Raw genomic sequence first — 19,849 nt, forward strand, 5'->3', positions numbered from 1 at the left:
CCCTGGGACCATGACCTGAGCCGAAGGCAGGCGCTTAATGACTGAGCCACCCAGGCACCCCCTCCTCTTTTTAAGTAGGTTTTTTTTTTTTAAGTACATGCTAAGTGCTAGGCACTATGCTAGGCACTTGTACTTACTGAATGTCTATTATGTCCCAGACACTATTAGCTAATTTCACATACAGTAATTCTTTTTGGGGGGGTGTGGGGGGAGAGAGCGAGAAAGTGAGTGAGTGCAAGGGCACAGGGGGAGGGGCAGAGGGAGAGGGAGAGAGAGAATCCCAAGCAGACTCCATGCCCAGCACAGGGCTGGATCCCACAACCCTGAGATCATGACCTGAGCTGAAATCAAGATTTGGATGCTTAACCAACTGAGCCACCCAGGCGCTCCCATACAGTAATTCTTAAATGAGTTCATTTAGTATATTCACCACAAAACTTCATGGTAGGAGATATTATTCCTATTTTTACAAAGTAAGGGTTTCTATAAAAACTTGTGGGGTTTATGGGGCGCCTGCGTGGCTCAGTTGGTTAAGTGACTGCCTTTGGTCATGATCGTGCTGGGATTGAGCCCCGCATCGGGCTCCCTGCTAGGCAGGGGGCCTGGTTCTCCCTCTCCCTCTGCTGCTCCCACTGCTTGTGCTCTCCTGCTCTCTCTCTGTCAAATAAATAAATAAAATCTTAAAAAAAAAAAAACCCAAAAAACTTGTGGGGTTTAGTGAAGATCACATAGATACTACGTAGCAGGGCCAGCAATCAAACCTAGGTCTGTCTGACTTAAGTCCCTGTTCATTCAGCTATGCTACTTTGCCTCTCAGACAAGAGATGAAACAATTTATGGAACCCACTTTGTCTGCAAAGCTTCCTACACTTCCTTGAGGCATTCTCTGAACCTGTTTGGGTGTGGTTCTATTATTGCTGCCTCTTTCTTTTTATGTTCTTAAAAATACACTTGTTCTTATGGATAATGTAATATTTTTCTTTTTTTTAAGATTTTATTTATTTATTTAAAAATTATTTATTTGAGGGGTGCCTGGGTGGCTCAGTCGTTAAGTGTCTGCCTTCGCCTCAGGTCCTGATCCCAGGGTGCTGGGATCGAGCCCCACATTGGGCTCCCTGCTCCACGGGAAACCTGCTTCTCCCTCTCCCACTCCCCCTGCTTGTGTTCCCTCTCTTGCTGTGTCTCTCTCTGTCAAATAAATAAAAAAAATCTTTTAAAAAAATTAAAAAGATTTATTTGAGCAAGAGAGCATGCATGCACACAGCAGGAGGGGCAGAGGGAGAGAATCTTCAAGCAGACTCCCTGCTGAGCGTGGAGTCCGATTCGGGGCTTGATCCCACCATCCATGAGATCATGACCTGATCCAAAACCAAGAGTTGGATGCTCAACCAACTGAGCCACCCAGGCACCCCAAGATTTTATTTTTAAATAATCTCTACACCCAACATTGGGCTTGAACTTATGACCCCAAGAGAGTCACATGCTCTACTGACTGAGCCAGCCAGCCGCCCATATTTTTCTAATGTTTATGAAACAGTATGGCTATTTTATTTTTTCTTGTGTGTATTTAGACTGTTAATTTTTTTTTAAGTCTCAAACTTGCAGAAAAATTGCAAGTCCAGTTATAGAGAACTTTGTTTTTTGTGAACTATTTTAGAATAAGTAGCTAACATAGTGCCCCATTACTCCTGAGTACTTCATTGTATATTATCTATAAAAAGATATTTTCCTACATAGCTTCAGTATGATCATCAACAGGACATTAACATCAGCATATGCTACCATTTGATCCTCAGACCTCACTCAGATTTCACTATTTGTACCAATCATGTCTTTTATTGGTAAAGGATCCAGTTCAGAACCACATGTTGCATTTTAGTCACATCTCATGAGTCTTCTTCAATCTGGAATAATTCCTCAGTCATTACTTGATTTTATGACGTTGACATTTTTGAAAATTATAGGATAGGCATTTTGTAGAACCTTCCTAAATTTGGATTTGTCTGATATTTTCTCATAATTAGGTTTAAGTTACCGCCTTTGGCAAGAATATCACAGATGTGATGCTCTTATTGCATCCTGTTAGGTGATTTTGATTTGTCCTGTTACTAATGATGTTAACTTTGATCACTTGGTTAAGATAGTGTCTATCACATTTTTTCACTGTAAAGTTACTCATTCCTTTTGAAATGACTAAATATTTTGTGGGGTGGTACTTTGAGGCTATGTAAATATTCTGTCATCAAACTTTCAGCTTGTTTATATCAGTTACAAACTCACAGATTCCTTGTTTATTCAATTCAATTCTGTTACTATATTCACCTTGATGTTCAAATTTTCCTGATTTGAAAAACAACAAGAACAAAAACAAATTTCCTGATTTGGCCAAATAGGAGCCCCTTTAAGTGGCTTCTGTGTTCTTTTGACTTCTGTTTTCTTCGAATACTTCCTTCTTTTCTGGCACAACAAAATAATCCAGGTTCATCTTGTACTTTCTCTATTCTAGCTCCAGAATCAGCTATAATATATTTACTTATCTGATACATCTTCCTGTTTGTTCAGTGTGTGTGTGTGTGTGTGTGTGTATTACTTATACAAAGTATTGGTAGCCTGGTTAGCTAATCACAAGAATTGGTTGTTAATTTAGTGTCAGTATCTTTATCATGTAGTAATTAGAAACCGGAGTGATTCTTCATGCTGGGGACTAGTGATATTTGGGAGTAACAGTATAAATATATTTGAGGAAAACAGGTATTGTGGAGCTTTTTAAGTATTTAAGGTGCAAATGCCCAACTCTGTACATAGTGAGCAAAACTTTCAAAATCATATGCAGCTGAGTGGGGAAACAAGCCCTGGACTGAGTGGGTGTCAAGAGTGTTCAAGGGCGTCTGGGTGGCTCAGTCATTAAGCATCTGCCTTTGGCTCAGGTCATGGTCCCAGGGTCCTGGGATCGAGCCCTGCATCAGGCTCCCTGCTCAGCGGGAAGCCTGCTTCTCCCTCTCCCACTCCCCCTGCTTGTGTTCCCTTTCTCACTGGTCTCTCTCTGTCAAGTAAATAAATAAAATCTTAAAAAAAAATGGAGTGTTCAGTAGCAGCTCTTCCACTAAATTATCTGTGTGTTTTTAGACATATCACTTAATCCTTATGGTCCTGTAAAACCTGTAAAATAGGGGATTGGCAAATAAAGGCAGGTGGAGAGAAATGGGTGATTATTGAGTGTACTTCCAGAGACTGTTGTGATTTCAAATCAGTGATTTCATTTATAGATAAAAAATCCTGGAAAATTTAAACTTGAAGGGATTATCTAAAGATACTTTTTTGTATTGACATTTATATATGTAGTTACCTTGAAATGAAACCATATGATATTTTATCTGTGACCATCTACCTTTCTTACTATTTTAGATTATGGTAACAATAGCTAATAATCTTATTAAGCTTGTAGTATATCAAGTTGGTTTTTTTTTTACATTTATATCCCTATTGGAGCCTCATGATAACCCTGTAAGTTAGTTGAGGCAGCTAATACTGTCCTTTATAGATGAGGAAGTGAGGCTCTGAGAGGTGACTTGATTCTTGACTGATTTACACATATCATGAGTCAGAGCTGAAATTTGAACACACACACACACACACACACTTTATATTATGGAAATTGCAGGTTTACTGTTATTTCCAGTTTTAAGTGTACATTTGACAATTTTTTTATACTGTGCAGTCTTTTTCATAGATTTTTCTCCTCTCACTTTTTGTTGTTGTCTGCTCCAGTATTTTTATTTTTATTTTGCTCTAGTACTTAAAGGAAATCGTTGACATCATGTTATTTAAATCATTAATACTTCAGTATATATCTATAACTGATGATTTTTAAAAATATAGCCATGATGCAATTATTAACCGTTACTCTATATCAGTTCATACCAGTTCATATTAAAATTTCCTTAATTGCATTAATCATATCTTTTTATAGTTGGTTTCTTTTGGATTAGCATCCGAAAAGACCTATATATTGCATTTGGATAGTCTGTTAATTTTTTTTTAATCAGTAACAGTTCCCCCGTTTGTTTTTATTTTTTCTTTAAATGCCATAAATTTATTGAAGAAACTGGGTCATTGGTCTTATAGAATATTCTACATTCTGGATTTGTTTGATTGCTTTCTTTTGGTGTAATGTCAGTGTTGACAGTGGGAAATGCGCTATTTACTGGTTTCTTTGTTCTTTTGATCTGGACTCCATTAGTCCTTGATGTCTTTCTTGCTTTCTGGTGCAAGGTGTCCCAGGCTCTTGCATATTCCTTGCTCCAGTCCTGAAACTAGCCATTTCTGTAAAGAGATCTGTGAACCCAGATTTTAAAACTTCATGTCCCATTCACTTTTCTCTATACCAGTGTCTTTGAAACTGAGCGTTGTGATCCATTGGTGGGTAATGCAATCCGTTTTATAGGCCATGATGAGTATTTTTTTGTTTTAATTTTATTTTTAAATAATGTCTACGCACAGTGTGGGGCTTGAAGTTAACAATCCTGAGATCAAGAGTCATCTGCTCTACTGAGCCAGCTAGGCACTCCATCATGATTAGTATTTTTTTGAAAATCAAAATAGAATTAAAATATCAGAGTATATCACAAGATGTAAGGATAAATAATGTTTTGTTAAACTCTCTGTATATGTATTTGTATGTGAATACTATGTTGCAGTATAATGGATATTTCTTATAGTGGGTCTAAAAAATTTAAGTCAGAGTTCCATGCCATATTATCATGTACTGTACAACCTCATTTCTTTAAAGTATTTTTAGTTCCCGTTACTACATTACGCAAATAGCTTATTTCAGTAACATTGGACTAGGTATAGCAATAAATAACTGATAATTTGTTAAAAATACTGGTGAGAAGAGCTAACATGATATAGATCGACAGTACTTAAGTGTTGACAAGGATGTGGCACAACTGGAACACTGTGCGTCACTGGTGGAAGTATAAATAAGTTAGTACAACTGCTTTGGAAAACTGTTTGCTACTTGGTATTGTCTTTTTAAGCTGAACATATACATGTCCTGTGACCCAGCAATTCCAGTCCTAAGTTTATATCCAACAGAAGCCACATTCAAGCTACCACAGTCATGGTAGCTTTATTAAGAATAGCCAAAAACTTGGGGCACCTGGGTGGCTCAGTCGCTTAAGCGTCTGCCTTCGGCTCAGATTATGATCTCAGAGTCCTGGGATTGAGCCTCATGTCAGGCTCCCTGCTTAGTGAGGAGTCTGCTTCTCCCTCTGCCCTTTACCCTACCCCTGCTCATGCTTGTGTGCTCTCTCTCCTCCCTCTCTGTCTCTGAAATAAATAAATAAATCTTAAAAAAAAAAAAATAGCCAAAAACTGGAGGAAAAAAACCAAATATCTACCAACAGTGGATTGTGGTGTATTCACAAAGGGAATACTACATGGTAATGAAAATGAATAAACCATTGAGATATGCCATACTGTGGATGAATCTTAAATACATAATATTAAACAAGAGAGGCCAAACACTATTTGATTTTACCAAGTAGAGAAATAGGCAAAATAAATCTGTGTGTTACAAGTCAAGATAGTGACTATTTTTGATGGTAGTGGAGTAGTTGCGGGGAGTCGAGGGGTTTCTGGGGTGTTGGTCATGTTCTGTTTCTTTATCTGGGTGCTTGTTGTATGTGTGTATTCATTTTGTGAAAAGTCATTGAGCTGTATACTTAAGCTTTTTGCATTTTTCTGTATGAATATTAAAAGTTTTTTTGTTTTTTTTTTTGGGCGCCTGGGTGGCTCAGTTGGTTAAGCGACTGCCTTCGGCTCAGGTCATGATCCTGGAGTCCCTGGATCGAGTCCCGCGTCGGGCTCCCTGCTCGGCGGGGAGTCTGCTTCTCCCTCTCCCACTCCCCATTTGTGTTCCCTCTCTCTCTGTGTCTTTCTCTGTCAAAGTTTTTTTTTTTTTTAAGATTTTACTTATTTATTTGACAGAGAGAGAGATAGTGAGAGAGGGAACACAAGCAGGGGGAGTGGGAGAGGGAGAAGCAGGCCTCCCGCCGAGCAGGGAGCCTGATGCGGGGCTCGATCCCAGGACCCTGGGATCACACCTGAGCCTAAGGCAGATGCTTAACGATTGAGCCACCCAGGCACCCCTGAATATTAAAAGTTTTAAACATTTATAAATTTTTATTTCGATTTTAGATTTGATAGCATATAAAATGCAATTTAGAGGCTATTTTTAAAGTACTTTCTCTTAACAAGGCAAAGTGCTAGCTGTTGGGAATGCAGTGATGAACAATTGGTGATCTTATTTTTAAAGGACTTGTGGTTCTTTTGGAAGAACATACTCAAGTAACATGATCCTAGAGAAACTGTAGTGAGAATGTAGTGTTTGAAGTCATTCCTAAAGTTGATACTTATTTTGCTTCTGGTTTTTTGTTTAGTTTAAGCTATCTTAATCATGTCCTTTTGTTCTCTCTTTTCTTTTTATAGCACCTCACAGATACCTCCCATGGTGTAAGAAATAAGTGCCTGCAATTACTTGGCAATCTTGGGTCTTTGGAGAAAAGTGTCACAAAAGATGGAGAAGGCCTAGCTGTTAGAGATGTCCAGAAGATTATAGGGGATTACTTCAGTGACCAAGACCCACGTGTCAGAACAGCAGCTATAAAAGCCATGGTAAACATGATCATGGAAACTAAATGGTGACAGTTTTGTTTGTTTCATTTGTTTTTTAAGTTCATGGCTACTGTTGGATGCTTTCTGAACCACCCTAGGATATACCGTATGCACACTTTGAGGAATGTGATGGTGGCATCACAGGACTCAAAGGCACACATTCCTTCTATAGCAGGTGTGCTTTTCTTTGGGCCTTTCTGCTTTCACCCATATTTGGGTTGCTATCACCCATATTTCTGAAACATGGAGGGTACAACTTACACCTGTTACAATACCAAGTCACATCCCTCCTCCAGGTCCCTGGAGGGGGATGGTGTTAACCATTTCTTCTTCAGCCTTCTTGTCATTATTGAATATTTTTCTAATATCCCCTTGGGACACTAGATGGATTAGATTTATTAAATCTCTGAGTGTTTCTACTAAAATGTTTTCAACCAGATTTCTTATTTATATAACACTGATTTTGGCTAATGGGAACTATGTTGATCCGATATAATGATCTGAAAATATATGAGATTGTGGGGAGACGTTGGGAATATTGACCTTTTTTTCCCCCAAATACTTAAACTATGTTTTTATTATCTAGTTGCAGCTCCATGAAAGAGGACTGAAATTACACCAAACAATTTATAATCAGGTACCTTAAACAATTACTGTCTGGAAGGGGAGGTGGGATAATGAAGCCGGGGGAGTGGCATACTAGTTGTCAGAATTTGAAAACATAGAACAACAACTGACAACATTAATTCGGATGAATGTGAAGTTGTATCCAAAACATACATTTTAATAAGAGGATGGAGGATATATAATTGAATAGCACTAATACATGTAAAAAGGACTTTTAGGAGGATTTGGGTAGCTCAGTATGAATACCAGAGGACACAAAGAGAAGTATAGTATTCAGAATAAGGAAAGTGGTGATGTCACTGATCTCTGGTTGGGCCAAGCATGAAGTCAATTCTGGGCACCATACTTGACATACTAGAGTATTTCTGGAGGAGGATGACCAAGACCGTGGGATCATATGAAAAAATATTCATGGTAGTTGTAGAATTGGTAAAGAAAGGCACAATGAAGTTGTAGTATCACTAAGAGAAGCTGATCCGACTGCCTAAGGAAAAGGCCTTACAAGGTGGTATTTCTCTTGTAGAATAATTGAATGAATATAGAGACAAGCAATCTAAATCCATGTCAGAAACCAGATTTTGCACCAAGAATGGTTTTGTCTTTCAGAGGAAGATGTCAATTAGTTAAACCCCTGTGACTGATGTGTAAACCAAGTTTATTATTTTACAAAATGAAATAGAATGATCTCAGAATGGTTATGTTGGTGTGACCAGCACCTTCTCTCCCTATAGGAAAACTCTGTGGGAAGCCAAATAATTAAAGGAAACTTAGGACTCAGAAGTGATTTAGATATTCAGTGGCATAAGACCATGTCAGTTAACTAGGCAAGCAATGATGAGGTCCTCAAGGGAGTGAGGATGGAATGTTGGAGTGTTTGAGATAGGAGGTTGAATTAGGTACCATAATTAGGTACATACCGGTTTTGTTTATGTTAGTTTGAAGGGTTGATGGGACATCCATGAGGAAAATTCCAGGCTGTAAATAGTTGTGAAGGTCTGGAATTCAGGAGAGATCAGAGCTGGAGATAGGTAGTTGAAGCCATCACTGTCTAGGGGGCATGTGGATATTTAGGGAGAGTAAGAAGATTGAAAGAGATGAAGCATGGAAGCCATGGGTAAGGTCCAACATTTAAGAGGTAGACAGAAGAAAGGAGCTGAGGAGGAGCCAGTTGGAGGAAGAGGAAGAATATATTCCAGAAAAGGCAGGAGGGAGCTCTCATAGTCAACAGTATCAAATGCTGGTAAGAGGTCTGCTAGAATAGGACTGAAATCTACCCATTGGACCTAGCAACAAGGCAGCTGTTAGTGAGTTTGAAGAGAGCAATATTAGTAAGAGTGTTGGGGGTAGAAGCCAGATTAGGGTCAGTTGAGGTGAGGCAGTTCAGTAGTGATTATTGACTATACTCCAAAGAAACTTGGCTAGGGGCTCCTGGCTGGCACAGTGGGAGGAGCATGCGACTCTTGATCTCAGGGTCGTCAGTTTAAGCCCCACGTTGGATGTAGAGATTACTTACTTACTTAAACAAACAAACAAACAAACTTAAAAAAAATAAACTTGGCTATAGTAGGATGGCAGGATGGAAGATGGTAGAAAGGGGCATAGAATTAAGGGAGGGCTTTTTGTAGTTTATTTTTTATTTTATTTTATTTTACTTTATTTTTATTTTTTAAGTTTTATCCATTGTATTTTAAAGATAGCTGCTACCTATGTTTATGTGTTGAAGGGAGAGCCAATGTTTGGGGAGAAATTGATGATAGAAAAGACAAAGGGGTATAAATGGTGGAGTAAGTTTCTTGAGGCAGAAAATCAAATTCATGAGCTGATTCATCCAGCAAATATTAATGAGTACCTAATGCTGGTTGTACAACACTGAGCTTGTTGGATAGGATCCATGCCCTTCACATTCTCTTGGGTGAGACAGGCAATTAACAAATAAATAAACACAATAATTATAGCATGTGAGTAGTGCAGTAAATAAATAGGGTGCTGTAATAGAGAATCACAAATAGGACCTATTTTGGAGGATGGTAAGGAAGGGCCTGTGTGAGGAGATAATGGGATCCATAGTAAAAGTAGAAAGATTAGGAATTAGGATACTTTTTGCTCAGACATTGAGGAAACAAGGTATGGGAGAATACAGGTATAAATGAATTTATAACTGTTATGGAATAGTTGGGAGAATTTGTGCCTGAAAATTTTTATTTTTCTCTGATAAACACGTAGCCTTATGGCTGGAAGTGGGGTAAGGGCCCAGCGGGAGAGGTTAGGACAAGCTGCCTTGGGTAATGGAAGTGGAAAGCACAGGTGTAAAAGGTTTCAGAGTAGGGCCCATAAAGTTCCAGATCATGAGCCACCAGTCCCCTAGAGAGTGTAGTCTTTGCCAGTGCTCTGCTGCCCTTGTGAGAGTAGAGAAGTTGTTGGGTTTTTAGAGCTGCTGTAGCAGAAGTCTTGAAGGGGTTTGTAAATGGTGAATGCTGACGGTGCTGTCGGAACTGAAGTAATGGAAGGGTATGGAGCAAGGAGAAGGTGGCTCATTTGGAGAAAAAGGGTGGGATTAAAGCACTGGTTCTCAACCAGGGTGGTTTTACTCTTTAGGGGATATTTGGCAGTGTGGAGATATTTTGGGCTTTTGCAACTGCTGAGGAGAAGGAAAGGGTGCGGTGCTACAACCATCTAGTGGGTAGAGACCAGGGATGCTGATAAACATGTTAACCATGTAGAGGACAGCCCCTCACAACAAAGAATTGAACAGTCCAAAATGTCAGTAAAGCCAAGGTTGAGAAACCCTTGTTAAACACATAGGTAGAGGGGCGCCTGGGTGGCTCAGTTGGTTGAGCGACTGCCTTCGGCTCAGGTCATGATCCTGGAGTCCCGGGATCGAGTCCCACATCGGGCTCCCTGCTCGGCGGGGAGTCTGCTTCTCCCTCTGACCCTTCCCCTCTCATGCTCTCTGTCTCCCATTCCCTCTCTCAGATAAATAAATAAAATCTGTAAAAAAAAAACAAAAAAACCAAAAAAAACCCCACATAGGTAGATTAAGTGGGACTAAAGAGTTAAGTGTGATGGATTAATTCATGGAAATGGAGGAGCTGGTGGAGTAACATGTTATGATGAGAGCATGGAATATAGGATTTTCAGATTCTAGAAATGGAGTAGTTCTGGGTGTTGGTGAGGTCTAGGGTGTTGCCATGTAGGTGGAGTAGGGATACTCCATTTCAGACCAAAGGAAAGCAGAAAAATCTGGCCTCTTTTGGCAGCTTAGCATTAAAATTACACATTTATTTAGAGTTCTTAAGTTTTCAGGTTGTCAGTCAGAAATTTGTGCTTTGATTTTACAGAAAGGGAAAAATACCCATATTTGGTGTTTGAGCCTGTGAGAGTAGCACTCTGGGCTCCCAGCAGACTTCTCTAGGATTGATGCTATTCTAGATGGCTTTTGTGCTGTCAGTGTGTGGTTCTGCCTTCAGACGTGGGTAAGAGTCAGAACACAGAACAGAGCCAGAGCAGCTGACAGAGGCCAAGAATTCTTTGTTGGGCAAAGGTTCAAGAAGTTAAAACTACCCACAAGTATTTTGATTGGCATCCTTATCCAGCCACCCTGTCTTCATTTTGAAAATGGTTTGAATATCACCTGGTAAGACACAGAACTAACGGACTTTTGGAATTCTTGTTTGCAGGCCTGTAAATTGCTGTCTGATGACTATGAACAAGTGCGTAGCGCTGCAGTCCAACTTATCTGGGTTGTCAGTCAGCTCTATCCTGAAAGGTCAGTGTGGGTGTAAGCCAGCTTTTGTTCATTGCTAAGCCATTCTTCTCCCATCATGCAAAAAGCCCTCCTCCAGAAAAGGAATGTTGGTTAGATTTTTAGAAAGCTTTGTGGAACAGGGGGAAAGTACAGATCCTGATAATTAGGATGCTTGTTTTTCAGCTCTGCTGTGAACTTTCCGTGTACCCTGAGAAAGATACTTCCTTTCTGGGCCCCAACCTCCTCATCTATAAATGAAGAGATTGGATTGTCTTTCTCAAGTGCTATCTAGCACCCCCCTCCCACTCTTCTTTTAATCTTTAAAATTGTTTGAGGCCCATTTTAGTAAATACAAATGCCAGATAAAGATACTAGGTGAGTTTGAGCATAATGATCCTTTATGTAGTGTTTTCCTCATTAAAAGTGTTTTCGTAGTAATTAAATCATTCTCACAATGATTCTTTGAAGTAGAGAGACAAATATTATTTTATTTTATAGAAGAGCTCCTTCTATAAGAAAAAGAAGTAGTTTTTTTCCTCTTCATTAAACTGCCTGCTAAAATTGGAAAACCAGAATGAGTTAATAACCTATAAATCCCCAAAAAAAGAAAAAAAAGAAAAGACTAATTGGAAATTGCCTCTTCTAGGATCAGATTTGCAAGTATGTTTTATATTGATTTATTCTATGGTTTACTATATTGACAGCAATGCAGTTATAGGAGAGAATACTCTTAAAGATCAGATTTGCAAGTATGTTTTATATTGATTTATTCTATGGTTTACTATATTGACAGCAATGCAATTATAGGAGAGAATACTCTTAAAGATCAGATTTGCAAGTATGTTTTATATTGATTTATTCTGTGGTTTACTATATTGACAGCAAGCAATTATAGGAGAGAATACTCTTAAAGATATGAAATATTCTGTGGTAGTTAGTTTTTGGTATCATTGTAAATCTTTGAAACTTTGGTGGGCTAAACACTTGTATTCAAGACACTGGCAATTTGCAGTGTAACTAAAAGTGTTGTTTCAGACTCCCAGAGTGATTTCTGCACTCTGAAATGTATTCCATCACTCTTGGATTTGAATTCCTCAGTTGTCATTTTGCATGTGTTTGTGAGTGCCAATTTTCATTGGTCATTCTCAGTTTATTGAACTTGCAGCTTTAGGGTCATGTTTAGTCATTTGTGGTTTTTTTCTTTTAATTTAGCATTGTCCCAATTCCTTCTTCTAATGAAGAAATTCGCTTAGTTGATGATGCGTTTGGAAAAATTTGTCACATGGTCAGTGATGGTTCCTGGGTGGTTCGAGTTCAGGCTGCAAAGCTATTGGTAGGTTATACTTTCTTTAATGAACATGTTGCCTGTTACACTTGTACAAATGTTTTGAGAAACTACAGATAGGGACAGGTATCATCCACTTTTAGAAACCCTAGTATTTCTAAAAATAAAAAGAAATGGCCCACTTTCCTATGGAGAAGTAGTCTTGTAGAACTAGAAAGAATTTTAAGGATAAGCCGTTTAACCTTGTTAGCATATGAGACAGCCAAGGCCTAAAGAAAAAGGAAAATAAAAATAAAAATAGTTGCTTTACTAAGCACCTGTTACGTATATATGTAAGTGTTTATAAAAATGTATATAAATGTCACAGCAAAAAAATCTGAGATTCTTTTTGGATGCTTCCCTTTTGAGGGCCCCCAGCTCTGCCAGTCTTGGTAAGATTGTTGGCTAAATACTTTGAACCTAACTGTATGAACACAGATCCAGTGATAGCCCCACTCCCAAGAGCAGTATTTATAGGGTAACTGATGAAACTTGTGTAAAACATTTTCATGGAATAATGAGGAATTTGGATGGTTTCAGTATTTCCTGCTTATAGATCATTTTGCTTGTCTGTAATACAGAGTTAAAAAAGCCAGTCGTTACTGATTTTAGTTTTGAATTCACTTTTTTTTGGAAAGCTTTTATTTGTCAGAGAGAGAGAGAAAGAGTGCACGCACGCACAAGCAGGGGGAGTAGCAGGCAGAGGGAGAAGCAGGCTCCCCGCTGAGCAAGGACCCCGATGCGGGACTAGATCCCAGGACCCTGGGATCATGACCTGAGCTGAAGGCAGATGTTTAACCGACTGAGCCACCCAGGCGTCCCTGAATTCACATTTTAAAGCTTTGTTTTGGTTAGTGAATATTTTATTTTATTTTATTTTATTTTTTTAAAGATTTTATTTATTTGAGAGAGAGAATGAGAGAGAGAGAGCACATGAGAGGGGGGAGGGTCAGAGGGAGAAGCAGACCCCCTGCTGAGCAAGGAGCCCGATATGGAACTCGATCCCGGAACTCCAGGATCATGACCTGAGCTGAAGGCAGTCGCTTAACCAACTGAGCCACCCAGGCGCCCCTGTTTTGGTTAGTGAATATTTTAAAATTCAGAACAAGTCAATCATTCTTCAAATTCTTTCATTCAGCATTTATTGAGCATCTGTAGTATGCTGTGTGTGTATGCGTGAGGGGGATGTTTTAGAGGGATAATTCAGTGATACATCTTCATCTGAGTTGGCAGTTTAGAAGAGTAATCCTTAAGGCAGGATCATTCAAATATTTCATTTTTGAACCTCACAGGATCTGAAATTTATGTAAATGTAAAAAATTATCTATGTAAACTATCTGAATAATGAATTACACTGGTGAATTTAAAGGGTTTCCACTTAAATGACTAACTTGAGTCAGGTGCTTTATGTTTTAAATTCAGTGATTTCAGATCCAAATAGCTCCAAATTATATAAGCAATTAGGTTTGTACTTCAAAAATAATAAGTCTAATCTTATAATAATCATTGTTACTATTGATAGAGTCCCTAGCCTACTAAGCTATGCACTTTTAGTCATATGCACATATTTAGACATATATACCCTCATAAATACTCAGTTTTTGCAAATAATTTTGAGTTCTTTTAAATTCTTGGAGGTAGATATTCTAGTATTCATTTTATAAGTAACAAAATCAGGTTTAGAAAAGTGATATAACTTATCAGAGGCTACATAGATAGTAAATGACACTTCATGATCTAAAACCCATGTGGATTCTCTTTCTAGTGATGGTCCAGTTACACATTCAGAACTGTGGTTTTACAGTTAATGCCCTGCTGATTTACTGGTTCCTGTTTGTAAGAAAAGAGGTAAACTCCCCCTACTCCAACACTTGAGTAGACAAAACTGTCATCAGGTAAATTGCATATAGTTTTCAGACACATATTCATCAAGTCAACAAACACTGAGCATAGTCTCTGTCTTCAAAAGAGTTGATAGTCTGGTAAGTTGACATAAGCAATCAGTTAATTACAATGGCTGGTACTCCTAGAAAAGAGCACCTAACATAGTGAAAGAAGGCTTCGTGGAGGAGGTTTTATCAATATGACTCTTTATTTTGGTTAACAGTTGGCTTATGCAGATGGCTGCTCCCATGTTGGGGGCATAGATATTTACAATTGTTAGATCTTCTTGTTGGATAGACCCTTTAAGAATGATATAGTGTCCTTCTGTGTCTCTGACTACAGTCTTTAGTTTAAAATCTAATTTGTCTGATATAAGAATTGCTACCCCAGGGGCGCCTGGGTGACCCAGATGGTTGGGCGTCTGCCTTCGGCTCAGATCATGATCCCGGAGTCCTGGGATTGAGCCCCACATTGGGCTCGTGGCTCAGCAGGGAGCCTGCTTCTCCCTCTCCCTCTGCCTCTCCCCCTCCTCATGCTCTCTCTCTCTCTATCTCTGTGTCTCAAATGAATAAATAAAATCTTAAAAAAAAAAAAAAAGAATTGCTACCCCAGCTTTCTTTTGAGGTCCGTTGGCATGGAATATGGATCTCCATCCCTTCACTTTCAATCTGGATGTATCTTTAGGTTCAAAATGAGTCTCTTATAGACAGCATATGGATGGGTCCTATCTTTTTAGCCAGTCTGCAACCCTGTGCCGTTTTATGGGAGCATTTAGGCCGTTCACGTTGGGAGTGATTATTGAAAGATATGAATTTATTGTCATCATGTTGCCTGTGAAGACCTTGTTTTTATAGATTGTCCCTGTAAATTTCTTTTCTATATCACCCTGGGGTCTTTCTCCTTTTATAGAACCCCCCTTAATATTTATTGCAGGGCCGGCTTAGTGGTCACATATTCTTTCAGTTTCTGCCGGTCTTGGAAGCTCTGCATCTCTCCATCCATTCTGAATGACAGCCTTGCTGGACAAGAAAGGCTAGTGAAACAAAAGCAAAAATGAACTTTTGGGACTTCATCAAGATAAAAAGCTTCTGCACAGCAAAGGAAACAGTCAACAAAACAAAGAGGCAACCCACAGAATGGGAGAAGATATTTGCAAATAACACTACAGATAAAGGGCTTGTATCCAAGATCTGTAAAGAACTTCTCAAACTCAACACCCAAAAAAACAAATAATCAAGTCAAAAAATGGGCAGAAGACATGAACAGACACTTCTCCAAAGAAGACATAGAAATGGCTAACAAACACATGAAAAAATGTTCATCATCATTAGTCATCAGGGACATTCAGATCAAAACCACATTGAGATACCACCTTAACACCAGTTAGAATGGCAAAAATTGACAAGGCAAGAAACAACAAATGTTGGAGAGATTGTGGAGAAAGGGGGACCCTCTTACACTGTTGGTGGGAATGCACGTTGGTACAGCCACTTTGGACAGTGTGGACGTGCCTCAAAAATTAAAAATAGAGCTACCCTATGACCCAGCAATTGCCCTCCTGGGTATTTACCCCAAAGACACAGATGTAGTGAAAAGAAGGGCCATATGCACCCCAGTGATCATAGCAGCAATGTCCACAATAGCCAAAGTGTGGAAAGAGCCGAGATGCCCTTCAACAGATGAATGGATAAAGATGATGTGGTCCATATATACAATGGAGTATTTTTTTTTAAAGATTTTATTTATTTATTTGACAGAAAGCACAAGTAGGCAGAGTGGCAGGCAGAGGGAGAGGGAGAAGCAGGCTGTCCACTGAGCAGGGAGCTGGACATGGGGCTCGATCCCAGGACCATGACCCGAGCCGAAGGCAGCTGCTTAACCGACTGAGCCACCCAGGTGCCTCTATACAATGGAATATTACTCAGCCATCAGAAAGGATGAATACCCAACTTTTACATCAACATGGATGGGACTGAAGGAGATTATGCTAAGTGAAATAAGTCAAACAGAGAAAGTCAATTATCATATGGTTTCACTTATTTGTGGAACATAAGGAATAGTATGGAGGACATTAGGAGAAGGAAGGGAAAAATGAAGGGGGGCGGGGAATTGGAAGAAGAGATGAACCATGAGAGACTATGGACTCAGAAACAAACTGAGGGGTTTGGGCGGGGGGAGGGGTGGGGAGATGGGTTAACCCAGTGATGGGTATTAAGGAGGGCATGTACTGCATGGAGCACTGGGTGTTGTATGAAAACAATGAATCGTGGATCACTGCATCGAAAACTGGTGATGTATGGTGACTAACATAATAAAATAAAATTAAAAAAGAAAAAAGGCTTCGTGGAGGAGGTGATTTCTAAACTGAGTTTTGAAGGATAAATGTAAATTAGCTAGGTAGATAAGTAGGGAAGGAGAAAATATAAGCAGAGATACAGAAGGAGTACAATTACCATGCATGCTAATATACTAAACTACAAGAAGTTAATACTTTTTGGTTTGGGGATGGATAATGTTAAATGTGGGGAATATACAACAAGATAAAGTTTAAGAGGAAAGCAGAACCAGGTTCTTCAGGAACTTAAATGAAGTGATAAGGCTTTAGATTTAAGTCCATCTTGCTTAAAAAATCAACAGTCTCCATTCTCCTTGGCTTCTAGCAGGATGAAAAATTTCAAATGTAGGCTGTTTCAGAAAATTCAAAACCATGTGAAAGGTTGGTTTTCAGTTATCCATAACTTTCCTGCTGAGGCAAAGAAAGTTGATTGCCAACTATGCAGTTCCATGGGTCAGTTTAGAATACAGCATTACTGTGAAATTAATCATGGTCATTGGTGTTCTATCTAGAATATAGTCCTTAGTTCAGTGATTTCTTCTTAAGGTGTTTAATTTCTCCTATTCAGTAAGGGTTAAACCTTTTTTATATGATTCCAGAAGTGTTTGACCTTAAAAATGATAATATTTACAGATAGATTGTAGGTTGTTATGTCCATAGCCATAAGGGCTAGTCTTTCCCAGGGCACATGCAGATGTCTTAGTCAGTGGTAGTTTTATGTCTCACATGGTAGTTCTTTTTTTGAGGGGGATGGGGTTTACTTTATCACCTAATTGGGTAGAAGCTAGAGGCTCGTGCATAGACTTAAGTTATTATTGAGCAGCTATAATTGAGCAGTTTTTGCTCTGAAAGCAAGTTTGACGCACTTGTTTGTCAAATATCATGGTTTTCTGACTGTTACAAATACAGGTTGTTTAGTAGTAGTGGTACAGTTGGAGAGATCTTATCGGAATGTATTTGTCTTGGTTAAAGTAAACCAGAATGTAGATGTGTTTCTGATTGGTGAGCTTTATGATGAATTCATCTTTTTAGTCCACATCTACTCCTCCAGCACTTTCATGAATGATGGCATCCATAACTCATTTGTAAACCCAGAGGCATTTGGGAATTCTTTCTGTGTCCCATATCTAGTGAATCCTCAACTCTTATCAGTTCTACCTTCTTGACATCTCTGAATCTCTCCCTTCTCTATTTCCACTGGGTGTGTACTAGTTTAGGTCTCAACATTTTTCAAGTGGATTATTATGTTATAGGGCTCTTGGTAATTGTGGACTAAATTGGAAAGCTTCACATATTCTCAGATAATACAGGAAATTTGTTGCAAATAATGATACATAAATTTTTGAGGCTGGAATTTGGATAGTACCCCCCCTCTTTGCTACTGTGTTGGAAGAGAGTTCAGCTAAAGGCACTGGTGGGGATCATTGAGACTAGGGATTTAGAGTAGTTCACTGTGAAGTCATTAAAACTTCATTCTTGGGGCACCTGGGAGGCTCAGTTGTTAAGCGTCTGCCTTTGGCTCAGGTCATGATCCCAGGGTCCTGGGATCGAGTCCCGCATCGGGCTCCCGGCTCGGCGGAGAGCCTGCTTCTCCCTCTGACCCTATCCCCTCTCATGCTGTTTCTCTCTCTCTCTCTCTCTCAAGTAAATAAATAAATAACATCTTTAAAGAAAAAAAAATTAAAAATGAGGATAATTTGGAGTGCCTGGCTGGCTCAGTTGTAGAGCATGTGACTCTTGATCTCAGGGTTGTGAGTTTGAGCCCCACATTGGGCAGAGAGATTACCTAAAAAGCAAATAAATAAGGATAATTTACATTCTTCGTGGGATTACTAGAAATAAATTTTTAAAGTATAAGTAAAATACTTTCTACACTGTTGAGCTCATTACTGAGAAAAGATTATATGGTTATTCAGAATTATGGCAAACTCCTTCCATAACAAACATGACAAAGGGTCATGACAAAGGCCCTTTATGATCTGATCCCTAACCATCCTGCTTCATTTTTGGCTCCTCTATCCTGTGTCTTATTCATAGAACCACTTGGTGTTTCCTGCATGGCATTCTCTCTTTATGCATTTGCACTTGTGATTACCGGTTCCCCTGCCTCCACCCTATACTGCTTGTTCTCTGAGTTTCCCATAGTACCCTTTATATGTGTATTATAACATTTTATACCATGATACGGTTATCTATTCACTTGTCAGTTTCGCTCACTAGTCTGTGAGGTCACTGAGTGTGGAATTGATGTCTACTTTTGTATTGCTGTTCCTGGTAACCATAGGCATATAGTTGAATGGTTGCTAAATAAATATCTGTTTTATTGAATGAGTGACTGAATGAACAAATGAATGGAAAGATTAGGATGAAAAGAACAGCAGAGACTATAGAGAGTAGCAGTTGAAGCAAAGGATTCTGGAACCTGGGTTTATAAATTATACTTTTTGTGATTTTGAACAAGTCACTTAACCTTTTTGTGCCTTTTTTTTTTTTAACTTTCTTTTTCCCCTCCATATATAAAATGGGACTAATAATAGTATTTACTTCATAGGGGAACTAAATTAATTAGTATATGTATAAACAGTGTATGACACATAGTAAGCTCTGTTTAGCTGCTAGCTGCTAATGTTTTTATTATTTTGCTAATGATTCTGAACCCGTAAGCATCTTTACTTCAAGAAATGTTATCTTGGGGCGCCTGGGTGGCTCAGTCGTTGAGTGTCTGCTTTTGGCTCAGGTCATGATCCCAGGGTGCTGGGATCGAGCCCCACATCGGGCTCCCTGCTCAGCGGGAAGCCTGCTTCTCCCTCTCCCACTCCCCCTGCCTGTGTTCCCTCTCTCGCTGTGTGTCTCTCTGTCAAATAAATAAATAAAATCTTAAAAAAAAAAAACAACGGAATGTTATCTTTATGCATTTAAGTTGACTGCAAACTTTGAATTTGAAGATAATATTCAGGCCTTAAAAGTTGTTTAATTTGCTCCGGATACTTGGTTTTTACAGGGCTCCATGGAACAAGTTAGTTCTCATTTCTTGGAGCAGACATTGGACAAGAAGCTGATGTCCGATCTTCGGGTAACTTGAATTCTTTGTTGTTCAGACTGGGTTTCTGTAACCAAAGCAGCTATCTGCCAAGCTGTGTTGATTTAATTTTGCAGCCCATGTATTTGTTAAGTAAATGTTGGGTGACTAGATTATACTTTATTTTAAAATCTTAGTAACTTGAATCAAATTACAAGTTACTTCATTAAATTTTAA

At 39.0% G+C, this 19,849-nt stretch overlaps 1 protein-coding gene across 4 annotated transcripts in view; it reads left to right on the forward strand.

Annotated features, from left to right (window-relative positions):
* Positions 1-19,849, forward strand: part of INTS4 (integrator complex subunit 4) — a 110,466-nt gene that overhangs the window by 39,074 nt on the left and 51,543 nt on the right. For 3 of the 4 annotated variants that reach the window (XM_064576869.1, XM_064576870.1, XM_064576872.1), the window contains exons 5-9: positions 6,493-6,678; positions 7,265-7,315; positions 10,983-11,071; positions 12,263-12,383; positions 19,595-19,666. In XM_064576869.1, coding sequence (XP_064432939.1) covers positions 6,493-6,678; positions 7,265-7,315; positions 10,983-11,071; positions 12,263-12,383; positions 19,595-19,666 — 519 coding nt within the window. The remainder of the gene's footprint in view (positions 1-6,492; positions 6,679-7,264; positions 7,316-10,982; positions 11,072-12,262; positions 12,384-19,594; positions 19,667-19,849) is intronic. The other variant, XM_064576871.1, reaches the window with a different exon arrangement.

This window comes from Mirounga angustirostris, unplaced genomic scaffold, assembly GCF_029215605.1.
Source record: "Mirounga angustirostris isolate CCGP_5_RB_7025 unplaced genomic scaffold, mMirAng1.0.hap1 SCAF_13, whole genome shotgun sequence".
NCBI classification, from domain to species: domain Eukaryota; kingdom Metazoa; phylum Chordata; class Mammalia; order Carnivora; family Phocidae; genus Mirounga; species Mirounga angustirostris.